At 41.7% G+C, this 16,257-nt stretch overlaps 1 protein-coding gene across 1 annotated transcript in view; it reads left to right on the top strand.

Moving 5' to 3' along the window:
* GNAI3 (G protein subunit alpha i3) overlaps positions 1 to 16,257 on the top strand; it is a 57,135-nt gene that overhangs the window by 13,405 nt on the left and 27,473 nt on the right. Inside the window, exons 2-4 of the mRNA XM_018566989.1 lie at positions 11,558 to 11,600; positions 14,554 to 14,695; positions 14,794 to 14,951. Coding sequence (XP_018422491.1) covers positions 11,558 to 11,600; positions 14,554 to 14,695; positions 14,794 to 14,951 — 343 coding nt within the window. The remainder of the gene's footprint in view (positions 1 to 11,557; positions 11,601 to 14,553; positions 14,696 to 14,793; positions 14,952 to 16,257) is intronic.

Here is a 16,257-nt window from a genome sequence, read left to right as displayed (position 1 = left end):
GGGGGGGGGGGGTTATCCAAACTGGAGCAGATTTGCACTGCAACCAATTAGCTTCTCTCCAGTTTGTTCAGTAAAATTTTAAAATTGAAAGGTGGATGCTGATTGGTTGCCCAATGCACAGCTGCTCCAGATTTTGTCTGCGCCTGTTGTGATAAACTCCCCTCAAGGTGTTCTGTAATTAGAAGAGAGTGATGATGTTGCTCCCCTGCCCCCTTCTCTTCTCCTCCAGTCACAGAACGCCTTGTATTCTTTGTGAAACATGGGAGTCCTTTTGTGAATGTCAAAGGAGAATCTTTGTTGTCTTGAATTGTATTGTGATTGTAATGTCTTCCTTATATTGTAAAGCGCTGCACAAACTGTTGGCGCTATATAAAACCTGTATAATAATAATAATAATCATTTATATACCCAGTGTGGTGTGTACATTATAATTTTTTCCCAGAGCTTGACTTTAATGCTTAAAGGATAATTAAAGCCTCGGGTGTTTTTGCATTTATCTAGTGTTGGCAAGCAGTAAATATATGCAAAAAGTGTAAACAAAAAACAACGCTTTGAAAAGGGTTAATACGCACCACGCTCCCATTTGAAAATGTGAAAATTCTCGGGCGGCCTGCAAAGCATCTTGGGGCGTCACATGCGCAGATCACATTTTCGGCCGGGATGCGAGGAGAGACACAAGGTAAGTCTATGGACGCGTGCACCTGCATGCAGACACCGTGGGAGAAGTGCGAGCAAGCCCAGAGGAGTCGGCGCTGGAGGGACAGATGAAAAGGACAAGAAAGAAGAAGTTCGGATTAAGAGACTTAATTTAAGGTAAGTGCTGACATTAACATTGGGGGGAGGGAAAAACATTTTTGACTTTAATGTCACTTTAACTCAGGGCCTATAGTATATGAAAAGATGGTTACATTTCATTCTAATAGTAATTGCCTGAATCTGAATTGGTATCAGCTTTTTGGCATCCCTGTACAGAAGTACATGGATTGGGAGAGGGAGGACCAGCACAGGAGCCAATCAGGTATGCTGCAGTGTATATAAACTTCCTGGGAACACGGATAAGCCCATCACTGTGCAGTTGCTCCTCCACAGTCCTGTCACAGGTAGTGTTATTTTTGACAAAATTCAATTTAGTTTTAGTCTTTTGACTAAAGTGCCATTTTAGTTTTAGTCGTAATTCTGAATAGCTTTGGTCTAATTATAGTCGACTAAATCTGCAGTAGAATTCCCAAACTCATATTCCTGGAGTAAACCTCCTATTAACCTGTTATGACTTACGATTGTCGCTCCACATGGTTTACAAAGGGTCTTGTTCTCATTAGCGTAAAATGCATCCATATATCTGCTGTTCTCTTTCTCCCTGACGTTGAGATGTCTGTGCAGTGGGACTAGCCGTAGTCCCACTGGGTATATCATTAGGTTAGTTTTCAGTTGTGCACGTCTCCCTACTGCAGGAGGAGGAAGAGCTTGGGGAACACGAAGTCCAAATGCAATAGTCCTTCCCATTTTTGTCTTGTTTTTGTTCGTGTACGAAAATTCCCCACATTTTCGTCATAGTTTTTGTCCTATTAACTTCTTATTACTTAGTTTTCATCACTAAAAATCATGCAGATGACAGGAAAAAAAAAAGCCAGAAAATTATTCTGGCTATGGATGGGGGGGTGTCGGTGACCAGCCTGTATTTCAGAACTGTACTAGAGGAAAATCAAGTTACCAGCCTCACCCTGCTGCCTGGAATCACTGTGTCCATCTCGGGACTTAATGGAAAGAAACAAGTCATGTTGCACATAAAATAGCTCCCTGATATTATATTTAGCTGTTTGTCTAGAGCTCAGCTTTAAATGACCAAATGCCTTGTATAGCAATTATATATGCTATATTCCTTTTTCAGAAAAAGGAAAAGTTTTAATTTAAGGCTTATCTTTTGCATTCATTTGCTTTTAAAAGAACCCCTCCTTCAATTCAATGCACACTTATGTCCTCTTTGTGCCCACGCAGATCTACACTTTGTTCTTCATGGTCGTATCTCTCTCTGTGGTTGCACTGGGGTTTTTATCTTGTCACAACAAGGAAATTTAGTGGCTTTGGAACAATAGCGCAGCTGCCCAAGGAGCTTCTGTTCCTCATCTCACCAGGCACAGTTGGGTGCTAAAGCTGTTGGGGAGGGGAAATGGGCTCACTTAGCATTAACACATTCCCTTCTGAAAATTCAGCACATAGAGAAAGTCAGAAGGAATAGATAAATGTGTAATACCATTGAGTCTAGAGAATATTAACGGTAGGGATGCACCGATACCGTTTTTTCTGTTACGAGTACGAATATTTATCTTTTGGTACTAACCAATACCGGTACTTCCGGTAGCATGGAGCCGGCTTCCCGGGCAATCAGGAAGTTGGAGAGTGTGCCATTACTTTGCCCGGTTTCTTGATTGCCCGGGAAGCCGCCTCTATGCTGTTTGGCCAGCTCGATGCTGATTGACCAAGAAGCCAGCTTACCAGCCAATCAGGAAGCCGGGAGGCAGGTCACTCAAAATCTTTTTCATCTTCACAAAACATAGCGCAGCAGCTCTCACATCGCACCCCGTCCAGAAGCGCAGATTTTACATTGTTTCACAGGTCATTACCTGCTGCCTGGCTTTCTGATTGGCCGGGGAGCTGGCAACACGCAGTTTGGCTGGCTCGATGCTGATAGGCCAGGAAGCCAGCTTCCCAACCAATCAGCATGGAGCTGGCTTCCCGGCTAATCGGGAAGACGGACCGTGGGTAATGACTCGCGGCCCAGCTTCCTGATTTGCAGAGAAGCCAGCTCCATGCTGTTTGGCCGGCTCCATGTTCCCTTGCGTCACTGATGGTCAAAAAAAATCTCCCTTGGTCATTTTTTTTTTTTTGCCTGTTATAAAATAGTATTTATCTTCTTGTCTGCTAAGTTTGCGTCATAACAATCTCCTTGTAGTTGGGGCTCAAAATTTCTGCTCACAATAGAAATTTAACCAGTGTATATATACTCACCAGTGTGCAACATCAGTCTATGGATAGGAAGTGCTTGCAGTGTTCTCATTGGATATTGTACTGCCCACCTGACTAGCACTCTGTGCTCTCTGATTGGTGGCCAGCTCTCTGCTTCACAATAATTGGATTGTGGAGAGCTCCTATTGCATCAAGGGAGTTGTAGTTTTGTCGAGCTGTTCACCTGTACTATTTTTGTCCTGCGGCAACTTGTTTAAACTAAAAGTGGGCGACTTCAGTCCAGAAGAGTGCCAGGTCAGCTGTTGAGTGGAGGAGAGAGAGACTCTCAACCAGCATTGGTGGTTACCTAGTTAATAATGGGCGCCTCATTAGCTATTAATATCCTGGTAACCACCAGGTTGGATGTATCCCGGCAACTTATGCGACATGCCATTGAGTTTAGGGCCCCTCCGTGCCTCCCCTAGGTCAGCAGTGAGATTGAAAGGATTTACTTCCAGCACCCTATTGAAAGTTCTGTCGGCATGTGCAGGGGTAAGTGCACACCGTTTACCAGCTGACAGACTCCAACTGTAAACTTGTAAGGGGCCACATGGAACCGCCGGGTGCAGACTGATGTGGATGGATTCTGGTGGCTTTCATGCTGTGGTGCCGAGTTTGCAGTCCATCCGCGCCTCCCCTGGATCTGCAGGGAGATCATGCAAAGTTGTTGTTGTTATTTATTTTTGTATCTTTTTTTCTGGATAAAACATTTAACAGTGTAATTTTATTAGATAATTTAAGAGGGTGTGCTTAGGGGTGGAGTTAAGGCCGTGGCAGGGTAGGGGTTAGGCGGGGCAACTGGTGGAGAGTAACTCTTAAGAGCCCAGCCACACCATAAAGAGTGCATTTCAGAGCTTTCGGCCTCTGGAACGCAACCAAGCCAGCTCACTTTGTTTTGGGGCAGGAGGGGGCATGGCAGTGCATTGAAGTCAATGGCACTAATGGCACTGCTCACAACGCGCCCCCCTCTCCCCCCCCGCCCGCAGTGTGATCACCGGCACCCGAATGTGTGGCACATAAGTCCCTGCGTTTCGGTCCAGTGCGATCTGCAAAAAATGCTGCATGCACTACTTTTTGCAGACCGCACTGGACCAGAACTCGGGCACTAATGTGCCACGTGTTCAGGTTCCGGCGATTAAACTGCGGGCCATCACACTGCCATTGACTTCTATGCACGGCCACGCCCCCTCCCGCCCCAAAACAAAGTGAGCCGGCTGTGTTGCGTTCCAGTGCATTCCAGAGGCCGCACACTTTATGGTGTGACTGGGCTCCTTAGGCCTGGCTAGTAGCTCAGGACTTGAATTGTTGCTCCCTGCTTGTAGTTATTGACTGTTGTAAATTAATTGACATGAAATTCCTCTGGCCATAGTGATGGCAATTGAATCAAAGGATTTTGCAGATAATGTGAAATGCATTTTTGCAGCGTTTTAATATAAAATAAACAATAGGTCACCTTCCTCTTTCTGCAAAAGGTATTGCATCATTTCAGCTGCTTGGAAAGAATGAGATCTAATTTTTCTCTTTCGCAAAAACAATTGTTTCTTTTGTCATGTACGTGCATAAGCTGGTGTGATGCCTTCCTACATCACTTCTCCAGGAAACAAAGCCAGGATACTTCTTATTTTATTACAGTAGTTTAAATATTTACTTTTTTTTAAATAAGCAATTTCAGAGTGTGGGATAGGAATTCCTGCAAGTTACAGTTCTATTTTTTTTTTTGCCAGGAATAAAAAAAACAAATACTTTTACTGATATTTTTTTTTTCCGGTTTTGCATGCATCTCCTTTTTCCTAACTTCCAGTCCAGTGCACTCTTTCATAAATGCAAACTAATAGAAATGGCAGCAGAAATGGAAAATAGCCAGTGACATGAAGTGTGTGATTTTGCCATCTGCTTCCTAATTGACCTCCTTTGTACTCACTGTGAGGGTTTTTTTCGTAAACCGTTTTTAAATGTAGCATAAATCCCTGGAGTTCACCCAGCCAAGTAATGTAGTGATGAGCAGTACTTCGAAGTTAAAACATCAATGTATTGCTATAAAGCTTTCTCACTGGTTTACCTTTTTAAAGTAGAGTAACTTTCAGAAACTTTATATTGTGTTAAATACTTTTTATTATCATAGAATTCTATTGAATGGATAAGCTTAAAAGAGAACTAAAGCCAAACTTTTTTTGTGGTTTAGTTTGCTTTTGTGTCGCATTTACTAATGTACATCTGTGACCCAAAGTCAGTAAATAGTGGGCTACTCCCCCTATATGCTGACAGCGCAGTGCTGTGCTGCAGCTGGGAAGGATCCTGACAATATTGTTGGGATCCACCCCGCTGCCTGATTGAGAGCTGGCTCTGCCTCACCAGAGCCAGCTGTTCCCACCATGACTGACTCTCGCCTCTCTTTGCATCAAGAAGACCGTGAGCTGAGAGTTCAGCGGTTTGTGATCGGTCCGTTCTTGATCTTAAAAGCCGGTGTGTGACAGATGCAGTTCTACAGGCAGGATCAAAAAATTGGGAAGAGAACATTTTACTCTCCCAATACTTTTCCTTTAAAACCATCCTTGTAAATGCTGTAGAATTCATAAAGCAGTAATGTAATAGATCCCTGTGTTTAATAACAAGGTTGCAAACCCAATTCTTTCTTTTAGGGTTTTATGGGCCCTAGGTCTAAAAGGAAAAGCATCCTGCTGTGCCTGTGGAAGGAACTTTCTCCCACAGATAGTGTAGGGAATTGCAATCAGCCCCAAACTTGCATTCACTGTTCAGGCCAGTATGAAGCCACACAAAGCCCAGAAAATGTTGGACTGTGCATTAGGGATTGACATGTGACATTTTTTTCTAAAACCATACAGACTAATGATTTTAGGGCAGTTTATTTTATAATTATGAAGAAGCGTAACTCAAACCATGATTATTCAGCAATAGAGGACTACAGACCCCATCAATCTATGATTATACAGTAATTATACAGGGCTGTGTGCGGTCTTACCAGGGCTGCGTACAATCTCACCAAGGCTGCATGCAGGTCTCACCAGAGCTGCATCTGAACGGGTGGATGCCGGCCTAAACGAATTGCACTGATTAGGCGGGTGCCGAATTTTGTGTCGGCTCCGGGGCTGTATTTTCAGTTTGGAACTGTACTGAGCTATGCCGGCGCCTTTAATGAGGAGGAGGAGGAGATTGGGGCGGGACAAAGACTGTCAAAGACAACAGTCTGAGGTCCCCATAAGCGTGGGAGCTCGGGCAGCTGATCCTGTTTAAAAATTTGAAGGAAAGGTATCGGCCTTTAGTGTTTGTGCATTTTCACTAGTACAAGTACTTGTGAAGATGCCCTGTATCTGCCCCAATACCGATACTAGTATCGGGACATCCCTACTGTGTATTGTACTATTTACTGTATGCTAGTTATTTTTATTTATACATACATTATAAGGATGCACTTGTGTGTGAAAGCAAAAAAATATTTAAAACGGTGTTCATTCTATTTTGAATATTGGGACTACCGTAGCCCTCCGCCAATCACTGGGGATCCTACCAGTCATTAATTACCCTTGAATTGTATATTCAAGGGTAATTTCACTTTCCCAGGTAACTTTAGGAAAATGGAATTACCCCCTCCATTCTGGCCATCTCTCCCCCACCCCCTTGCTATACTTACCTTTGGGTGAACGCTCCTTGCCCTCTGCCAGTGCTGGTGTACTATGCGTATCCCATACTGCCGTGCAGCCCTGCGCTCTGTATTTTGAATTTCGCTCGCAAATGGCGAGCACTCATTGGTCAATGCGGTCTGCGCTGACCAATGAGAAGCAATAATGACCTTCTGATCACACTGGTCAATGGGAAGTGCTTCTTGCTAAGAAGCGCTTCTCATTGGTCAGGTGACCAGTTGGATGGGGTAGTTCCATTTTCCCAAATTCACCTGGGAAGGTGGCATTACCCTGTTAAGTGTGTGTCAGTGCAGAGTAAAAAAAATAAAATAAATTTGTAGTAGATCATGTGTCACACTATATGCACATTGTATACCTTTTAATTGCTGTCCGGAGCAATTTCTTAATTTTTTGCACACGCATGATAAAATCTGAATTTAATTTTTGTCTAGAAAACAGCCTAAAACCCCCAATCAATTATATATATTTTTTTTTCTGAAACAGAGGCCCTGTAGAATAAAAAAAATGCTATTTTCTTGTTTGTGGGTAAAATATAAAAGGTGAGGTTGTGTCAGGTAAATAGATAAACATGTCAAGCCTTAAAATTGAGTGTGGCAGTGAAATAGCAATAAAACCCCAAATTGGTCATAGGCAACGCTTTAAAAACTTTTACAGCTCATCAATATAGTATTAACAGTGATCGATGGCCCTAGAATTATTGGTCTCATTCTGATGTTTGTGGTGATATGTAACGTGTGGCACGTTTTTGGTTTTCACATGTAGGCGCTCCCGGCGCATGTTTGCGTTTGTACGTGGGAGGCTTTAAAAAAAATGTACGTGACTTTAATCCTTTTTGATTTTTTTGTTTTTGTTTACACTTAACGTTATTGCATAGCTTCCAGGTTCAGTGACTGGAGGGGAGTAAGCTGCTGGAGGTATGCTAATCTCCTTCCGATCAGGGTTCCCAGACCCGCACGGGGAACAACAGAGCCCGGGATAGTGTGGGGTGGGGCACACATTCTACAGCTCTGCCCGAAAGCTTGTATGTGACAGCCAGGCACCGGCTGTAAAAAGATGGTACCACCAGCTGTGTTCTTGGTATAACCACTTTAGGACCGTGCCAAAATATATATGTTAGGCAGTCCTGAAGTGGTTAAAGACCCTGCAAGTACAGAAACATACCATTGATGTGCTAGAAATGTACACAGCTTCTGTGTCCTCGTGTGCTGACTATAAACAGCATTTTTGTGAACTGAGTGGTGTCTGCCCTTGCTAGTTGCCTACTGCTAAACTACTGAAGCACTCCTACTCCCCATCTCATTTATTATATGTCTGAACATCGGGAACTACTTCATTACTGGTACTGTTAAAGAAGAAGTCACACCTTGTATTATTTTCACAACTTAGTCACCAAACTCCCACAGTGTATGTTGCTATATCACCTGCTTCTGTATGCAATAGAAACTGAGACTTTGACAGTTCATTCTTCTCTATTCCCGATGACCATGCTCTGAAAAGGAATACAGCCTCTTGATTGACGGCTCTTATCTCACTATCTCTGCACTTTCCCAGTATAAACCAAGGCTCCTCTTCCACTTATAGTGCATGTGCTGATTCCTGTGAGATTGTGCCTCCTCCCTCCTGTGACCTTGCTTGTGTCTAGGAAGTGCAAGGACAGTGAGATAAGAGCTGGCGATGAAAAAACTGTCTCCTTTGCAGAGCATTGTTGAAAGTGAAGCAGTGAGGAGTGAGCTGCCAAAGCCTGTATCTCAGTTTCTACTGCACACAGAAGAATGGAATGAAAAGGACCATATACTGTTAGAGTTAGGTAACGGCTGTGAGAAATAATACAAGATGAGACTTCTTCTTTAACGGCCACCATAGCCCACCCTGTTCCATCAGTTTTTGTGCATGCACTTCTCACTGTCTTCCAGTCTTTTTCAGCCTGAGGTAGTTTCCTCCTGTCATTGCTCCTTTTGCAAGAGATCCACTTTTTTTCATCTTGGTTAGTCCTTGCTGATGCCTATAGTAAACTAGTCACCTCTGGCCACTAAACCTCTCCTGCTCTTAGCAGTTTGTTTGTGGTTCCTTAACCACTTGCTGACACCGGTGTTTACACTCCCTTCCTGTCCAGGCCATTTCTCAGTATTCAGCGCTGCGGTACTTTGACTGACATTTATTCCGTCATGCAACGCTGCACGGAAATTAATTTTATACCATTTTTGGGGGACAGATAGAGCTTTCTTTTGGTGGTAATTAATCACCACTGGGGGTTTTTTGTTTTACTATATTAAGGACAAATTACTGAAAATTTTGGGGAAATTAAAAAAAAATATGTTGGGGGGTGGACGGAGACTTTTATGGCTTACGCAGATAAAAACTGCCCTCCTCTCAACTAACAATTTTTTGTAACTTGACAGGCACTCTTTAAGGTGATGCTGGGGGTCCAAAAGACCTCCAGTGTCACCTTAAACTCCAAATAAGCTATTGAAGTGCAGATCACACTGCACCGCTGCTGGCGATCCCGAGCTCCGCTGTGCCCAGTGTGGGACCAGCATAGCAGCTCTGCGACCAGAGATCAAACTGGGATCAATACAACATCTCCGTTTGATCTCCTCCGCTGAATGCAGGAAGTGATGTGTATTATGGCACTCTCCAGTACAGAAGCTGGTGAAGCAGGTCTCTGCTTCATCAGGTTCTCTGGGGGTCCCTAGGTGACATTAGGGTTCTTAAAGACCCCTGTTGTCTCCATAAAGAGGACCTGTCACTGCAAACTGGCTATCACACAGCTTTGTCCCGCATGCAATTAAATGTTGTATGTAACACATGTTACATATCGCCGCAAACATCGCAGTGAGAGCAATAATTTGAGGGCCATTAATTACTGATAACATTAACTTGAGTGTTAAAATCTTTTAAAGCATCGCCTATGGCCAATTTTGTGTGTGGTCGTTTTCTGCGATTTTGTGGGCGTGCGCAATTTTAAAGCTTGACATGTTTGGTGTCTATTTACCCGACGTGAACCCGTATTTTATATTTTACCAAAAAATTGGGGTGATTTAAATGTTTCATAATATTTCATAGGGAAACCGTTTTTTTTTCTTCAAAATTTAGGGTACTTTTTTTTTGTGTTGTAGTAAAAAAAAAAAACCCCGCAGTGGTGATTAAATACCACTAAAAGAAAGCTCGTATCTGTCCCTAAAAAATTGTATAAAATTCATTTCAGCACAGCATTGCATGACGGAATAAACGTCAGTCAAAGTACTGCAGCGCTGAATACTGAAAAATGGCCTGGACAGGAAAGGGGTTTAACACCCTGGTGTTTAAGTGGTTAATGAACTCAACGAAATGGATCTCACGGTATCCTGTTTTTTTTACAATTTATTATGGAATGATTAAATGCTTCAGTGTGTGTAGTGCATGTGAGGATGTCTGGTTAAAAAAAAAAAAAAGCCCAGCACCAGCTCTGCACCTGATTGCTTGCTTCTTCAGACTGAATATCTGGATTGCGCAACTTGGAAATGGTGGGGACTTATCGCCTGAGTCATTTAGGCTACATTCAAACTAGGTGTGTTTTATATGCGTTTAAAATGATATTTTGTAAATGTGTGTGTGTGTATATGTATATGTGTGTGTGTGTGTGTATGTGTATGTGTGTGTGTATGTATATATAATCATCTAATGATTTCCAATGGATCTATTCATGCCTTGCATTTAGATGCTTTTATCCGCAGTCAGTCTAGCTACGTTTAGGAAAAATAGAAGTCGGGTACGTCCAGAAATTAATTACTTGTAAATGCATGTAAACAAGACTTGTTTATGTGCTGAAATCTCATTGGCTACTTTAATGGACAAAGGACAAATGCATCTTAAACGCACATGCGTGCAAATGTGCATAAATGTGTGTTAACCCGTGTCATTTTAAGCATCCAATAGCATAAACAAACCATCTAGCCTGGCATAAAATCGCAAGTGTGTATGAAGCCTTAGGTCTGTTCTTGCAATTCATTTGAGAACCAGAGCTGCACTTGTCAACTCCTGAGTCCAAAATAAGGTAACAATGAAATATGTGTGTGGAATGTTTCCTTGACTAAAAAAGAAAAATGTTTTTATATACAGAAGATTTTGGAGCAGATTATTAAAAGGACACAAACTGAGAACTTTGCCAGAAAAACAGATATTAAAAGAAATACTAAATCCATATATAGGCATCTGAAGTTATTGCTGACATAAAGAAAATAAATAGATTCCTTTCTTGTCATTCCTTTCTTTCATCTTAAATTGCATGAACATTGCCGATTTACAGGCAAGGTAGGATCTCTCTTTCCTGGAGGTATCATAAATAGTATATTTGTCTTCCCTTCACTGCCTGGATCCACTACCAGACTGCCTCAAGTTAAAGTTTACACAGGGATAGCCATGCTTTTCCTCCCCCCATGTGGCAGCATACAGACCTGGTGATTGGTTGCAATGTGAGTAAAACCAGGGTGCAGAACCCTGCCATCCCCTCTTATTAGCATGTTAACTAGAGAGAGGATGAGACCAGGGAAGGCAAAATATTGGCATATTAAAGGAGAACTATGGGGTCAGGGTTTTTCCCATAAATGTCAGTCAAAGTACCGCAGTGCTGAATACTGAAAAATGGCCTGGATGGGAAGGGGGTTTAACACCGCGGATGTCAACTGGTTAAATAATTTTGAGACTTTGGATTATTTCCTGACAAAGAACCTGTTCCTTTTGTTTGTTCTGCATTTTAAATACCAGCGATGACTAAACACAGTTGTTTACATCTCCTAGAACAACAAGCTTTGTCCCCAGCATTTCTATAAACAGTTAGTTTTGTGTCAAACACAGTTTTGGTGATTTTTTTTTTTTAATGGGATATTAAAATGAATTACCCATATTTTGTCTTTCAGGTGCCGGAGAATCTGGAAAAAGCACAATTGTAAAGCAGATGAAGTAAGTTTTTAGTTTCTGCTAGTCAGGGCATGTGTATGTATGTATGTAATGTATGTATGTATGTATGTATGTGTTGATGTTCATTTGCCTAAACTGGTTTTTGGACAAGCAACTTTTTTTGTTTCTTTTTAATATCCTTGCCATTCTGACCCTGAACACGGGCCAAACCTTCAGAGCCAAAAATTGCTAGTTAAGGGCCAGTGTTATTCACAAAAGGGTGAAGAGTTTGGAGAAGGCAGAAGTGAACAATCTAGGACTGCCTGTATATAAGCACATGAAGTACAATGGCAAAAAAAAGTCTGTAAGCTTTTCGCTGCAGTAAATTTTAGTCTCTTTCACCAGATATTATTCCACCTTTCATCATAAACACTCTTCAAACCACGTCTTTTGTAACTACCTCTGTGTTTCCAAATGTCCTCAATTTGAAAACGGCTCACCTCTTCAGGTGAGCCTTATCTATACAGCAAAGTAAAATTACCAAGACTGCTCCATGTTCTCTACCGCAGAATCACAAACAGAATAGCGCAAAACAAGAAAAGATGTAGACCATAGTGTGAACCATAAAAACTATTTATTTTTTTTAAATTTAAAATGCAGCTAAAAACTCATCATAGACCAGAAATGAACATGGATCCGGTCATTTCAGTTTTCTCCTCCACCGTTGTGATAACCGTTCCGATCAGCAGAAGATCTGTTCACGGATCCCCTCCCCTGCTGATTGGAACTGAAGGCACCCATGTGAAATGGGCCTTACATTCTGTGGTGCACTATCCTGTGCACCAACAAAGAGATTTTCAACCAGATCTGAGCATCCTTTCCTCTCTAGGCCTAGCCTGCTGGGCACACTAGTATCCGCAGGTAAAAGAAATGGGGGATCCACAAGAGCGGGGAAACCGAAGTGATCCAGAAATTCAAAATATTCATACATATATATATATATATATTATATTCCCAAGGAGTAGATATTGGTTTGTGTGTTATATTTTTCCCAGGGAATGTATCCTTTTGGGGGATATTTCTTCTTTACTGGACACTAGTATCCCCAGCACTACACCATAATTTACAAATATTTAATGTTCATGTCTACTTTACATATTGCAATTAAATCAGCTAGCACAGTACAGATAGGGTTAACACAAACCCCTCACAGCCCCTCCTAATATTACAAAGAAGGAAAAGAAAAGTTTTAGCAAGTAAAGAAGCAAGAAGCTTTTTAATGTGATGTGAATAGGAACATTATAGGTGTTATTCACAAGAGGGTGAAGAGTTGGGAGAAGGAAGGAGAAGTGAGCAATCTAGGACAACATAGCTGATTTGGAAACATTCTCCAATTCAGCTCACTTTCCAGTTCAGCTATGTTGTCCTAGATTGTTCACTTCTCCTTCCTTCTCCAAACTCTTCACCCTTTAGTGAATAACCCAGTAAGTCTGTACAGAAACTGGCACCTCTCCTGATTCCCTGCTGCGCTCAGTGGTTCCTCCTGATGACTGTAATACGGGACCCAGTAGTGAGGTAGCGGTTGGTGGGATTTCTTCATACCTTCAAAGACTTTGCCATTGCACCCACTTTTTTTTCAACTTTTTCCCTGTGGAGATTGGAAACACCTTGATGAGCTGTCGTCGTCCCCCGTGTTTGTTGGCTTTGTACCTGTTTGGGGAGAATTTTGTTTAACCAGTTGACATCCGGGGTGTTAAACCCCTTTCCCATCCAGGCCATTTTTCAGTATTCAGCGCTGCAGTACTTTGACATTTATTCCGTCATGCAGCGCTGTACTGAAATTAATTTTATACCATTTTTTAGGGACAGATAGAGCTTTCTTTTGGTGGTATTTATTCACCACTGGGGGTTTTATTTTTTACTATATTAAGGAAAAATTACCGAAATAAAAAAAAAAAAACTGTTCAAACATTTATTAACCCCTTCATGACTGAGCTTGTTTTTGGTTTCTGTTCGTAAATGACTGACACACTTTTGACATTTTTGCTGTGTGATTCTTCCACATCAGTAATATATTACTTTCAAGAATAGATACATTATGTGTCTATTACATTACATTATGTATCTATTCTTGAAAGTCAAAAAGATAAAAAAAAAAAAGCCAGTATAGCTTGAGAGATATATCTCTCGATCTATACGAGCTGTCAGTGGCTGTAATGTCATATGTAACGTGTGTAGCGCAATTGTCGTTTTCGCTCGCTGGTGCACCGGACGCGTATTTACGTTTATATCTGCGTAAACGTGGGGTGGGGGAGTTAAACATTTTGTGGGTTTTTTTTAAACTTTTTTTTTTTATATGTGACATATTTTATTTTACTTTTTTATATGTGACTTATTTTTTTTATTTTTTTTATATATATATTTTTTGGCACTTATTGTTATTGCTATTATTATATAGGGGGATAACAATCCCCCTATATAATAGCAAAGGCACACTGACAGGTCCTCTTTATGGAGACATTAGGGGTCTCTAGGACCCCTAATGTCACCTGGGGTGAGTGTTTTTTCACATTCAGCCCACAGGGTCAAACTGGAGATGCGTTGTGTATGGCCAGCTTTACATATGTATGTCATTGCAAAGGGGTGGAATAAAAGCATAGGACTGGCACCTGGCTTTTGGGGGGAACAGTAGCTATCTGAGCAAGTTTTTTTGTTTTTTTTTTCTTTACTAGCACATTTGCTCTTGCTGGCAGTAGCCAGTCAGTTTAGATGGGAGCCTCCCTTATGGCACAACCTTGTTGCCTGATATTTCAAGGCCTGTCTTGGCAGTCAGCTTCTGTAGTACAAATGATATATGCCACCCACAGAAGGTTTTCTCATTTTCGACAAGTATTTTCTGCTGGCTTGGATAAATCTTATTGGTCTACTGACATGCAAGGCAGTGCTATATGTATATTTCTCTATATATGTATGATATGAAAAAAGTGTGCTTACTTCTGGCCGGTTATGTTTTTAGGATTATACATGAAGATGGATACACGGAGGAAGAATGCAGGCAATACAAAGTGGTCGTCTACAGTAACACAATTCAATCCATAATAGCTATAGTGCGAGCCATGGGGAGGCTGAAGATTGATTTTGGAGATGTGGATAGAGTTGTAAGAGTCAAGTTTTTATGTTTTTTCTTTTCTTATCTGACATCATTGTATTACATAACCTATGAATTTGCTTGTATTAATTTTGCCCATTTTTATAGGGTGATGCCCGGCAGCTTTTTGTGTTGGCCAGTGCAGCAGAAGAAGGCGTTCTATCTCCAGAACTTGCTGGTGTTATTAAGAGGTTGTGGAACGATTTGGGTGTACAGGCATGCTTCACTCGATCTCGGGAGTACCAGCTTAACGACTCTGCCTCATAGTAAGTGATAGCAATGGGCAGTGCTTGATTAATTCTAGGTGCCAGGTTCTTGTGTTGAGTAAGTAATTGGAGCTAGCAATAGTACATTATACAGTGCAATGCAGAATACCACCATCTATAATGTCTATTGGATTTTTTGTATTACTCTATAGCTTGTATGTGTGTGTGAAAATGTCTGTGAGATTGTGTCTGTCAGTGTTTTTGAAGGCCTGTTCACACTAGTGCAGTGCGTTAATCACACAGTCATGTGCGATTAATGCAATGTACCTCGCAATTGCACCTTCCGCGCATTCTGGTGTGGAAGGTGTGTTGTGTTGCCATTCATTTGAATGGCACACCAAACCCACCTCCCACCCACAGTTCAATTGCCCGCACCAGAATGTGCAGTACCGCAATGCTGTGTGTTCCATTGCAGTGCGACTTAATGACTGAGGAGAAATGTGGGTCCTGAGGTTACACAAGCTGAGAAACACTGGTCTAAAGCATTGTAAAGAAGTAAATAATTTTCCTAATTTAGAAGAAACCAAGTAACACCCGGAGAAGTGTAAAGAGAGGAAAAGTCAAACCTTTTTTTTTTTTTTTGGCCATACTTCTTTTTTGGGTCACGGGAGTACATTTTACTAATGTACTCTTGTGACCCAAAGTCAGCATAGAGCACGGTACTATAGAGCACAGAACCGCATTTCAGCCGGGAAGGATCCCAACAGTATTGTACCCATTACAATATCCACCCAGCTGCATGATTGAGAGCTGGCTGTGCCTCTCTAGTGCCAGGGCCAGCTGTCTGTCTTTCCAGTGAGTGCTGGAGAAGGAGGGTCCCTGCAGGGAACAGTGGCTGTAATGTCCAGTGCTGGCTCTAAGTATTGGGAAGAGTGTCGTTTACTCCCCCAGTACTTCTCCTTTTAACCCTTTCGCTGCCACCGACGTAAGGCATACGGCGGAACAAAAGTGTTGGCATTTACAGTTCTGCTATAAGCTCATGGTCGATTTAGCAAACATAAGCTTATAGTAGAACTGTTCCCCGGACTTTCCCCGTCAAAATAATAGCTGTCATCACCGGACCGCTATTACCGAAAATACAGAATTTATGAATGGGGACTAGCACTCACTACAGAGGCTCCTCCCCATTCATAAACTAATGATAGTAAAATATTTTTACTATCATTAGTTTCTGAATGAATGAGAAGCCTATGTACTGAGTGCTTCCCATTCATTGTGTGCTGGGGCTGCAGAAAAAGAAATTGAGGACTTATGTCCTCAATTTCTTTTTCTATTTCAAAAGGGAAATGTCAGGGGTCTATTTAGA

This window comes from Nanorana parkeri, unplaced genomic scaffold, assembly GCF_000935625.1.
Source record: "Nanorana parkeri isolate BGI_ZX_2015 unplaced genomic scaffold, ASM93562v1 scaffold995, whole genome shotgun sequence".
Classification (NCBI taxonomy): domain Eukaryota; kingdom Metazoa; phylum Chordata; class Amphibia; order Anura; family Dicroglossidae; genus Nanorana; species Nanorana parkeri.
Note: the sequence above shows the minus strand (reverse complement) of the source record. Positions and strands in the feature narration are given on the sequence as shown.